The 12,491-nt window shown below is 45.3% G+C and overlaps 1 protein-coding gene across 1 annotated transcript in view; it reads right to left on the bottom strand.

Moving 5' to 3' along the window:
• Positions 1–12,491, bottom strand: part of LOC121327399 (dedicator of cytokinesis protein 2-like) — a 457,752-nt gene that overhangs the window by 53,445 nt on the left and 391,816 nt on the right. Inside the window, exon 36 of the mRNA XM_041271445.1 lies at positions 8,244–8,284. Within this exon, the coding sequence (XP_041127379.1) occupies positions 8,244–8,284 (41 nt within the window). The remainder of the gene's footprint in view (positions 1–8,243; positions 8,285–12,491) is intronic.

Raw genomic sequence — 12,491 nt, forward strand, 5'->3', positions numbered from 1 at the left:
CTGAGGTTGTTGCCAAGTCTGGATAAGTTGCCTGACTGGTAGTAAATGATATTAATATAAGAAGCATCCAGCACGAAGAAGGAAAGCCATGCAACAGATTCTTAATCAGAGATTCTAACTGCTCCCTCTCTCCCGGCTGCTAGTGAAATAGCTGTGCCAGCATCAATAAACCTGATATCCATTTGGGAAACTTCAATATTGTAAATTATTAAAACATAAAGTGTATTTTTGATTGTAAAACATGACAGAAGCAAAAAGAGTGAGCGTCTCTTCTCTTTCCTGTGTATAAAACATATGCCTACATTTAATCAAGTTCCTTTTTAGAAATTCTCTATATCTCATGATTGCGCTTTTCAAAACAAAATGACTGAACAAACATTCATCTGGAGCAATCGATTGAGAACTCTATAGTGGTGCACAGTCCATTTCTTTATCAGAAAGAAAAACTTGTTTGCAAGCATCTCTGGCATTTCAAGAATGAAGCTGCACTACTTTTAATTTATATGAGTCATTCCATTCAGCTACTGCAGACCCCCCTGGCAATTGTACATTTTTAATTATAGTTGGTGACACATTCGCTCTCTTTATAATTACATATCCTGCGTGTAGATTTGCAACACTGCTACGGCTAGCATTCCTGGTTTAACTTTGTTTAAATACTTTTGTGCCAAAACAGCAATTAAAACAGAGCTGTACTGAGATCAGGCAGTTGTAATGAAGTTAATGCGACTGACATCAGCGCAAGACACATACTTACCTCACCACTACAGAGCTTGCTGACCATGAGTTGAATGGTAAGATGTTGCCAAGCTTGTCTTACTCTTAGTTGAATGGTAAAACAGTGGGTAGTGGTTTGCGGGCAGTGGTTTGCATTCAGCTTTTCTTTCCTTTCAATTCAATGAGCAGGGATGCCAGGTCATTAACTAAGGAAGGAAGGGCCCTCTTACTGCAGTTACAATGTAGCTGGAGTGCTGTGTGACTGCAGTATCACAATACCCCTCTGTTGTTTTGTTTTGGCTTTTGAGAGCCAGGTGAGAAATGAGTCCTTAATCTAAATTAATATAAATATTTTTTACTTGGCCCGTGCCGAACAGTGAGTATAAACGAATATGGTGGTTTTTCCGAATTGTAAAAAATGCATGCAATTAGCTCCTGGTTCCAACAGGGCAGTGATGACTGCTAATCTTAAATGAGAATCTTTTACTTAATAAGAACATTGCTATGGCAGTTCAGCATTAGAATATGACACGAGCAAAACAATTTCCCTAGCCTGGCTCTACACAGATATTGCATTTTAAATTATAGCGCAGGAACCTAATACTCAGCCAGAGACCAGTCCCACAGGCTGGACCTTCCCACCATAGAAACCCATCTTTCCGGAGCGAGGTGCTCTCCCTACTTCACTGAGTGGAGGTTTGCCTTTTCCGAGGATTTGCTGACAATAATCCCTTATCTCATATGGGTTGTGCGAAGGAAGCTCTGTGGAATAGACAGTTCCAAACTCATTGCTTCTGAGATTACCTCGGAAAAAGAACAGGGATAATCCAGCTAAAGATGGCTTTCTGAATGGATTTTCTTTTTTTAATATGAACGGATTTGCCAGTGGAAAAGTGAACTCGGATTTGAACGCTCTTTTAAAATATAATTTAAATGTACTCCTCTTTCTCCCCCTTATCTTCTCTCCCTCTCTCCCCCTTCTTCACTCCCTCTCTCCCTCTCCCCATCCTTCCTGTTCGCTACTATTGGAATGGATCCAACAGAGATAACCCGATGAGTCTTGCCCAGTGTCAGACTCAATAAGACAATCCTACTTACTCTTTCAGCACTAAATTAACTTTACAAAAACACAACCCTGATGTAACTATTAGATTAAGTAGCTTCACAGTGGCAACAACAAGACAGGGGCTTCTGTGTTGAATGCAGTTACATTAAAAGGCTGCTGTTTTGTATAGAGTTATTTTCCCAGACCTCTTTAGAGGCTCTCGAAGTATTTTGTTAGGGGGTGTGGGTGGGAGGAACACCCCTTTTTTTAAAAAGATATTTATTTTGAACACGAGCCCTGAACTGAAAACTGAGGAAAAGGAAACTGCAACAGTGATAGAACATTTTCTGAAACTAACATAGAGGTAGAAAAATCCCATTTTAACATCTGTCCACCTCTACTACACAGTAACAGCCATCACTGTATAAAAAGGAGGACCCTCTAGGCAACATTTGTAGACCCCAGTTTGAGAACTAGTGCTTTAGAGGACTGTATTTTTGAAAGGGTTAAGTATTAACATTACTTTATTTGTCTAGTTATTTGAGGCAGATTTCCACAAGCTACAGTCAGACATCACGAGAGCTTCCCTTCACATTTCTGCCAGCGAGACAGCGAACCCCAATCAAGATCTGCCTGCCATTCAGTCCTGTGCCTCTTTCAATCGGAGACTGCCATCAAACCAATTCCCCCTGTGACTCACACACAAGCCTCCAAGGCAGAAAGGCTTGAGAAGTTATTGAATTACCCTGCTGCGCTACACGAACACCCTTGAGAGGAAACCCTGCTGTACCTACATTAGCATGAAGCCACTTTCACTGCTGCATAATAAAACACAAGATACACAACTTTTAAAAGAGGAGAATCTGCTGTGAACCACAGGAAAAATATAAGAACCCAAAACACACTGAATAAGTGGGACAGGAGACATGTGTTAATGCCAGCAAATTCGTTTCCCTGCCTCGGTGTGTGCAGCACTGCTCTCCTTTGAAAGCAGTCCAGTAATAACAATGGGCAGGCAGGGAGACGGAATATTGCTACCCTGCAGCTTTCCATCAATATTTCCATTTAGAAAGGCCACACAGCTCTGAGCTCAAGACAGCCACGAGAGCGACACCATACAAGATGAAATAGTGATGCACACGTCTAAAATACAAACTCCTGCCATAACACTGTCAATGAGGTGCAGGGCAACAGCGGGTAGACAGAGGAGCACTGTTGTATAAGAGGTTGTCTAAATGGTTTTCCAAATATATAGAAAACTGTAAAGCGAGACATACATATGGACAAACGACCACCTCCCCGGGATTTGATCCCTTGCTGGGGATAATAAAAGTGAGCGCTTAACTGTAAATTGTATATTGCTTAGACCAGGGGTCTCCAGCCCTGGTCCTGGAGAGCTGCTGTGGCTGCTGGTTTTTATTTCAACCAATCTCTCAGTTACTTAATTGAATCAGTTATTGGCTTAATTAGTCAAGATGGACAGGTGTTCCAGATCTTTAGCCACTGATGATGTAAAGACACCTAGAAAACCTGGTTGGAGACAGCTGGCTTAGACAATAATCTGTTTAAACAAGGGTTTTTAATTGGAGTAAAAATTCACCAGACTGGACCCTGAGAGAACAGATGATGTTTAAAACATGTACATGTCAAAATCTAATCAATAGCTAGGAGGTTCAGGACTGTAACAGCGAGATCACAATAAAGGACAAGGGCTGATTGTCAATGTTTAGCGCTGATAACAAAATCACTGCACAACAAAGGTCTTGCTATCTGATGGATTAAAAAAAATAACATAACAAATCTGTTAGATATTACTTTTAATACATTTCAATGCATTAAATAAATCATACATATAAACTATGTCTACAACAGCTCTGGCAAATATAGTTAAGCATTCCTTTCAATCCCAATAAATGTTATTGAAGAATGCATTTAACAAGCTTTGTAATGTGATAGCAGATACGGATTTAATACTCCCACTAAGCTGTTTGAATCCATGCACCATTACCCAATTTGTTTCTTTTCAGTTTCTATACAACTGCTATGAACAGACCCCAGAGAGGATATAGGGAGAGGTATAAAGGTAAAGTAGAAATAACTTACTGAGGGACTGGGAGGCAGCGTGGTCTAGTGGTTAGAGCAGAGATACTGGGAGGCAGCGTGGTCTAGTGGTTAGAGCAGAGATACTGGGAGGCAGCGTGGTCTAGTGGTTAGAGCAGAGATACTGGGAGGCAGCGTGGTCTAGTGGTTAGAGCAGAGATACTGGGAGGCAGCGTGGTCTAGTGGTTAGAGCAGAGATACTGGGAGGCAGCGTGGTCTAGTGGTCAGAGCAGAGATACTGGGAGGCAGCGTGGTCTAGTGGTTAGAGCAGAGATACTGGGAGGCAGCGTGGTCTAGTGGTTAGAGCAGAGATACTGGGAGGCAGCGTGGTCTAGTGGTTAGAGCAGAGATACTGGGAGGCAGCGTGGTCTAGTGGTTAGAGCAGAGATACTGGGAGGCAGCGTGGTCTAGTGGTCAGAGCAGAGATACTGGGAGGCAGCGTGGTCTAGTGGTCAGAGCAGAGAATCTGGGAGGCAGCGTGGTCTAGGGAGGCAGCGTGGTCTAGTGGTTAGAGCAGAGATACTGGGAGGCAGCGTGGTCTAGTGGTTAGAGCAGAGAATCTGGGAGGCAGCGTGGTCTAGTAGTTAGAGCAGAGTTACTGGGAGGCAGTGTGGTCTAGTGGTTAGAGCAGAGATACTGGGAGGCAGCGTGGTCTAGTGGTTAGAGCAGAGAGGCAGCGTGGTCTAGTGGTTAGAGCAGAGATACTGGGAGGCAGCGTGGTCTAGTGGTTAGAGCAGAGATACTGGGAGGCAGCGTGGTCTAGTGGTTAGAGCAGAGATACTGGGAGGCAGTGTGGTCTAGTGGTTAGAGCAGAGATACTGGGAGGCAGTGTGGTCTAGTGGTTAGAGCAGAGATACTGGGAGGCAGCGTGGTCTAGTGGTTAGAGCAGAGATACTGGGAGGCAGTGTGGTCTAGTGGTTAGAGCAGAGATACTGGGAGGCAGCGTGGTCTAGTGGTTAGAGCAGAGATACTGGGAGGCAGTGTGGTCTAGAGTGGTTAGAGGTCTAGTGGTTAGAGCAGAGATACTGGGAGGCAGTGTGGTCTAGGAGGCAGCGTGGTCTGGTGGTTAGAGCAGAGATACTGGGAGGCAGCGTGGTCTGGTGGTTAGAGCAGAGATACTGGGAGGCAGCGTGGTCTAGTGGTCTACTGGGAGGCAGCGTGGTCTAGTGGTTAGAGCAGAGGGACTGGGAGGCAGCGTGGTCTAGTGGTTAGAGCAGAGATACTGGGAGGCAGCGTGGTCTAGTGGTTAGAGCAGAGGTACTGGGAGGCAGCGTGGTCTAGTGGTTAGAGCAGAGATACTGGGAGGCAGCGTGGTCTAGGTTAGAGCAGTGGGAGGCAGCGTGGTCTAGTGGTTAGAGCAGAGATACTGGGAGGCAGTGTGGTCTAGTGGTTAGAGCAGAGATACTGGGAGGCAGCGTGGTCTAGTGGTTAGAGCAGAGGATACTGGGAGGCAGCGTGGTCTACTGGTTAGAGCAGAGATACTGGGAGGCAGCGTGGTCTAGTAGTTAGAGCAGAGTTACTGGGAGGCAGTGTGGTCTAGTGGTTAGAGCAGAGATACTGGGAGGCAGCGTGGTCTAGTGGTTAGAGCAGAGTTACTGGGAGGCAGCGTGGTCTAGTGGTTAGAGCAGAGATACTGGGAGGCAGCGTGGTCTAGTGGTTAGAGCAGAGATACTGGGAGGCAGTGTGGTCTAGTGGTTAGAGTTGAGGCACTGGGAGGAAGACTTCATGTAGATCAACTGTTAGTCTCTCTACTTTGAATGGTGGTAAGATGCAAAAGTAAAATAAAATGCTTAAATCTTGTTGAGTAAAATACACTGCATTATTATCCTGGGAGTACGATTCATTAATATTAATTGCCGCTGAGCTCAGGGCCTCCAAATCTTGTTTATTCCGCTGCTGCATACTATTGGTGTCAATCTGGCTGAATAATGAAATTCCCCATGACATTAATTATAGGTCGTCTTTGTCGCTGCCCGAGGGGCCTCATTACAGGCTGACATACCTTGCTGAACAAACAGCGCACACGTCTAATTCCCTGTAAACACAGTGCCGGTCACATGGGAGCAACGCAGCCTGCTGATAGGCCACAGGACGCCACCTTCTCCGGCTAATTGTTTGTTTGCAGAGCTGATATGATGAATCACTCTATTACCCTCACCAGCTGCCAGCCTGTGCCTGCGTACGGGAGAGGAGAGAGCCTCACATCCAGCAATCAGCCTGTGCCTGCGTACGGGAGAGGAGAGAGCCTCACATCCAGCAATCAGCCTGTGCCTGCGTACGGGAGAGGAGAGAGCCTCACATCCAGCAATCAGCCTGTGCCTGCGTACGGGAGAGGAGAGAGCCTCACATCCAGCAATCAGCCTGTGCCTGCGTACGGGAGAGGAGAGAGCCTCACATCCAGCAATCAGCCTGTGCCTGCGTACGGGAGAGGAGAGAGCCTCACATCCAGCAATCAGCCTGTGCCTGCGTACGGGAGAGGAGAGAGCCTCACATCCAGCAATCAGCCTGTGCCTGCGTACGGGAGAGGAGAGAGCCTCACATCCAGCAATCAGCCTGTGCTTATTTTGTTCACAGCACTGCCTCAGCACACCCTCCCGAATCCAGCTAGTATACACTGCAGGCTCCGATGAACATATTACAAACTTCTTTGATTATTATTTTATGAACATTTTGTGGCAGGACACAGGCTTGGCTTTCTATCATATCTGTGAGCGGACTGGCTTGATTTTCATTACAAGCTGTATTTTGTAACTCTAACCCTAATGGATTACTGTCTACATTTTTGTTGTCCTTAGTCTGGATTATTTTTCAATTGCTTGATTACCATACGAACAGGAAACACTGTATGCTCATTTTATACTTTAAAAAAAACAGAAATTCATTTTCTACAGTACACGGCAAGGGTGTTCTTTTGTAAGTCACTGAAACGCAGGTTATTGTAAAAAGGAACTGAAGTTATTTAGACACAATTATATACCCAGCTTTAAACAGTTAAAATAATACACAGTGCACGAGCCACAGAGTGATTGCCTTCTGTTTCAAATCAGCTGTGCCAGTACAGTTAATTGCTTCTTGCCTGTAATTTACTGTTGGTCAGCTGCTGCACTGACTATATTGAGCTTTATCACTGTTTCTTACTGTGCTTTGCAACGCTTGCCTGTGCTTTACCATGTGCACAGTCTGCTCATTAGTTACTTTATCTGACCTAAAGCTGAGTCAATTAAATCATTTAGGACCTGGCTGGAAAAAGTATGTGTACTGGAAAAGTTACGGACCAGTGGTATAATACATGGGAATCAATGCACAACCCAACCAAACCCAGTACATCCCAACACACGACCCAGCACAACACAACACAACCCAGCACAACACACACAACACAACCCAGGACAACACAACCCAGCACAATACAACACAACACAACCCAGTATAACCCAGTACAATACAACACAACACAACCCAGTACAAACTAGAACAACACAACACAACCCAGCGCAACACAACCCAGTACAACCCAAGACAACCCAGCACAACCAAACCCAGTACATCCCAACACACGACCCAGCACAACCCAAGACAACCCAGCACAACCAAACCCAGTACATCCCAACACACGACCCAGCACAACACAACACAACCCAGTATAACCCAGTACAACACAACACAACCCAGCACAACACACACAACACAACCCAGGACAACACAACCCAGCACAATACAACACAACACAACCCAGTACAACCCAGAACAACACACACAACACAACCCAGCGCAACACAACCCAGTACAACTCAGGACAACCCAGCACAACACAACCCAGTACAACCCATCACAACACAACACAACCCAGTATAACCCAATAAAATACAACACAACACAACGCAACCAAGTCCAACCCAGCACAACACAACCCAGTACAAATAAGCATAACACAACCCAGTGTAACCCAGCATAACAAAACACAACTCAACCCAGTACTACCCAGCACAACACAACTCAGTATAACCCAGTACAATACAACGCAACAGAACCCAACCCAACACAACACAACACAACCCAGCACAATGGTATGTGTCAAAGCTGCAGTGCAGGGAAACAAATCGAGTGATTTCATTAAACAGAACATTAAGTATGTTGAGATGTGAAGTTAAAAGGCCTGGCAAATGTGATATATAATACAATACTGGCTGTAATTGCTGAGCTGCATTTGATATTTAATTACAGCCAAGCCACTTGCATAATCATTTAAATAAACTAAATCCTGCTGAACATATACTTGTTATGAAAGAAAGAAAGAAAGAAAGAAAGAAAGAAAGAAAGAAAGAAAGAAAGAAAGAAAGAAAGAAAGAAAGAAAGAAAGAAAGAATTTGAGTTAACTCACCGGATGTACATTTCCTGTCTGTCTATCTCTTTGTAGAAATTCTGTTAAAAGACAAACAAAAATTAGTTATAGCATTGGAGTTGTTAAACATCAAATAATCAAATAATCTGTCCTAGTTAGATTCCCATATACTGAATAAATAAACAAACCACGGTATTATATATACACAATCAGTTCTGCTGGGCTCATCCTTCTCAAACTAACCCCAGTAGATTTTTCTCCCTAACTTGCAGAAGCCCACCTACTGTACTGTATAGAACTCTCCCCGAGGGCCCCCAGCCAAGACTGGAAGACTGGCCTGAGTCTCACCCTGCACTCCACACAGCACTGCCACCACAGAACACTGGGGGCACTGTAACAGCACAGCACAGGAACCAATTGGGAAGGGGCTTCATTACTGCTGTCAATCACAGTCTCCAGTTAAGCGACCATACACACCCCAAATTCCTCACATCCTGGTCCCGTGCCGCTACCTGCAACACTCCGATCTCCTTGCTTTCTTTAGTCTTGTATCTGTTTTGTTCTTTTCTCTATCCCCGCATTCTGCTTTCTCCCTATCTTGTTTCTGCCTATCTTTCTTTTCTTTTCGTTCCACCTTGTTCTAACTTCGTTTTCTCAGTTTGTTTTCTGAACTGCGTATCCCGATTCCCTTTTTTTCCTGTTTTTTCTTTCTCCTCCCTCGTTCTTTACTTTGTAGTGCACAGCTGATTAAATTATTGTCCACACCTGCGATCCAAACAGTGATTTCAATCGGTAGACACCGGTGGCGTTGCCATAGGAACAGGTAACAGCGCGTGTACGAAAACGTAAAAGCAAAACAAATCGATACATCAATAACGTGCTTAATTTAAATAAATCATTCCAACAACAGTGAAAAAAAAGGAAAAATAAATAAAACATTCTAAAAATCACAAAAATATAATTCAATAAATCACATACACCTTTGTCACCCGTGACAACTTCTAAGTGCTGTGATTAATCACTGCTTCTCTGCACCTCCTTCCAGGCACTGCTAAGCGCTGTGGTTAATCACTCTGCCTCTGCACCTCCTTCCAGGCACTGCTAAGCACTGTGGTTAATCACTGCTCCCTTGCACCTCCTTCCAGGCATTGCTAAGTGTTGTGGTTAATCACTGCTCCCTTGCACCTCCTTCCAGGCATTGCTAAGCGTTGTGGTTAATCACTGCTCCTCTGCACCTCCTTCCAGGCACTGCTAAGCGCTGTGGTTAATCACTGCCCTGCTGCACCTCCTTCCAGGCACTGCTAAGCACTGTGGCTAATCACTCTGCCTCTGCACCTCCTTCCAGGCACTGCTAAGCGCTGTGGTTAATCACTGCTCCTCTGCACCTCCTTCCAGGCACTGCTAAGCACTGTGGTTAATCACTGCTCCCTTGCACCTCCTTCCAGGCACTGCTAAGCGTTGTGGTTAATCACTGCCCCGCTGCACCTCCTTCCAGGCACTGCTAAGCACTGTGGTTAATCACTGCTCCTCTGCACCTCCTTCCAGGCACTGCTAAGCACTGTGGTTAATCACTGCCTTGCTGCACCTGTGACGTGCCTCAGCGATGTGCCTCAGTGACGTGCCTCAGCGATGTGGCTAAGCAATGTGAGCGACGTGCCTAAGTGACGTGCCTAAGTGACGTGCCTAAGCGACATGCCTCAACGGCTGGCCTAAGCGACGTGAGTGACGTGCCTAAGTGACGTGCCTCAGACACGTTGCTGAGACACGTCGCTGAGGCACGTCGCTGAGGCACGGCGCTGAGGCACGTCGCTTAGGCACGGCGCAGTTTGGTCTAATGGGGGCACATTTGGATATGCAAGAGTACTTTCACTCCTTGCTTAAGTAAGTAGGCCATTTAAGAAAGTTATACAGTCTGGGTGAAAAAAACATTATAAGTAATGTAGTTGAACCCTGACTGCAAGATGAGTGTATAATGATCATTATGGTCTTAGTATACTAAATGTAGCGGTATGTTTAAGAACAGTACTTTCTGCTTTCTATATTATATTAACTAATTGTTAGTAATACTTACCTTGTAAGAACAGTACTTTCTGCTTTAGGTATTGTAGTTACCATTAGTTACCACAACTTTAAGAATGGTACTTTCTGTTCTGCGTATAGTAATGGTCACTTGTTAATACTTACCTCTAAGCCCATGCCTAGTTCCCCACTCTATGATTGAGCGGGCCGCTGAACGGAGCCCAGACCATACCTGATGAAGTGTGTTCTGTTCACATTGATCCTCTTCACTGCCACTACATTTCAAATGCTAACTAACTCCCACTTGGCTCTGTAATTTATCCTCTCTTAACTCAACCGCACCAATGGTGTTCAGTCCTAATCCATCCCCTCGCCCCTCTTCCCACATGTGTGAAGCCCAAAGCAGCCTACTAAAACAAAGCAATCCCCAGGGATTCATTTTGCATGGGCCCCTCCCTAATTCCACCGGACACCCCCAGCTGGAAACTACTGCCCAAAATGTGGGGACGAGTGACCAAGCAGCCCAATAAATAGTCAGGTAGTTTGCTTTGCTATTTCTTTACCAGGGATATAGTACCTCAGTAATGTTTCCCAAGGAGTATTACATTCTCTTGGTATTAAAAACAAACAGTAGCTTTTACTTTAAATGCACACGTGAACGACTCCTCAGTGGCTTACCAGAATGAATGTTTCACATATTGATTTGTATTTTGATGATGTTCACAGGGTGCATCAGGCTTATGCAAAACAGTACTGGTCTAAATTTAATTAAAACAAAATACGATGTTCTTCTTCCCTGCTGAAAATATCATTATTTTACGTATTATAGTGTTATAACACTGTGCTGCTAAGCCATGATGTGATGATAAACTTTGCTATATTTATCAGGTGTTGAAGTCTAGTGTGAAAACATACTTGCTAAGCTTCAATTATTCTTAGCATCATCCATTTACCAAACACTATCAGCTAGTTTCACACACTGCTTTTAGCACTGGAAAGCTGTGCTTCATTTAAAGCAATTCTACAGGTTGAAAGTAATGCAGGACAGGCTAGACAAACTGAACAAAGTCCCTTTTACATTCACAAATAAACTGCAACTGATATAGAAACTAAAAAGTACCAACGGGACAGTTAACCCTTAATGTAACTTACAAAAACTGCACAACAAAAAAGAATGTGTTGTTTCTAATTTCTAGTTTATTTTGAATGTTTGTGCAGGGCTGCACCTGGTTCTGTATGAATGCTGAATAGAAGCAATAGAAGCAAACGTGTGCCTGTGCGTGTGCATGTGCGTGTGCGTGTGTGTGTGTGCGTGTGTGTGTGTGCATGCATGTGAGTGTGCGTGTGCGTGTGCGTTTGTCCGGGTGCGTGTGTGTTTGTCCGGGTGCATGTGTGCATGCATGTGCATGTGCGTGTGCGTGTGTGTTTGTCCGGGTGCGTGTGTGCATGCATGTGCCTGTGTGTGTACGTGTGTGAGTGTGTTTGTCCAGGTGCGTGTGTGCATGCATGTGCCTGTGCGTATGAGTGTGTGTTTGTCCGGGTGCGTGTGTGCATGCATGTGCGTGTGCGTGTGCGTGTGTGTTTGTCCGGGTGCGTGTGTGCATGCATGTGCGTGTGCGTGTGTGTGTGTGTTTGTCCGGGTATGTGTGTGTGTGTGCATGCATGTGCGTGTGCGTGTGTGAGTGTGTTTGTCCGGGTGCGTGTGCATGTGTGTGTGTGTGTGTTTGTCCGTGTGTGTGTGTGTTTGTTTGTGTGTGTGTGTGTGTGTGTGTTTGTCCGTGTGCGTGTGCGTGTGTGTGTGTGTGTGTGTGTGTGTTTGTCCGTGTGCGTGTGTGTTGTGTGTGTGTGTGTGTGTGAGTGTGCGTGTGTGTGTGTGTGAGTGTGTGTGTGTGTGTGTGTGTGTGTGTTGTCCGGGTGCGTGTGTGTTTGTCCGGGTGCGTGTGTGTTTGTCCGGGTATGTGTGTGTGTGTGTGTGTGTGTGTGTGTGTGTGTGTGTGTGTGTGTGTGTGTGTGTGTGTGAGTGTGTGTGTGTGTGTGTGTGTGTGCGTGTGTGTGTGTGTGTGTGTGTGGTATGTGTGTGTGTGTGTGTGTGAGTGTGTGTGTTTGTGCGTGTGCGTGTGTGTTTGTCCGTATGTGTGTGTGTGTGTGTGTGTGGGTAGTGTGTGTGTGTGTGCGTGTGCGTGTGCCTGTGTGTGTGTGTGTGTGTTTGTCCGGGTGCGTGTGCGCGTGCCTGTGTGTGAGTGTGTGTGTTTGTTCGGGTGCGTGTGT

This window comes from Polyodon spathula, chromosome 2, assembly GCF_017654505.1.
Source record: "Polyodon spathula isolate WHYD16114869_AA chromosome 2, ASM1765450v1, whole genome shotgun sequence".
Classification (NCBI taxonomy): Eukaryota; Metazoa; Chordata; class Actinopteri; order Acipenseriformes; family Polyodontidae; genus Polyodon; species Polyodon spathula.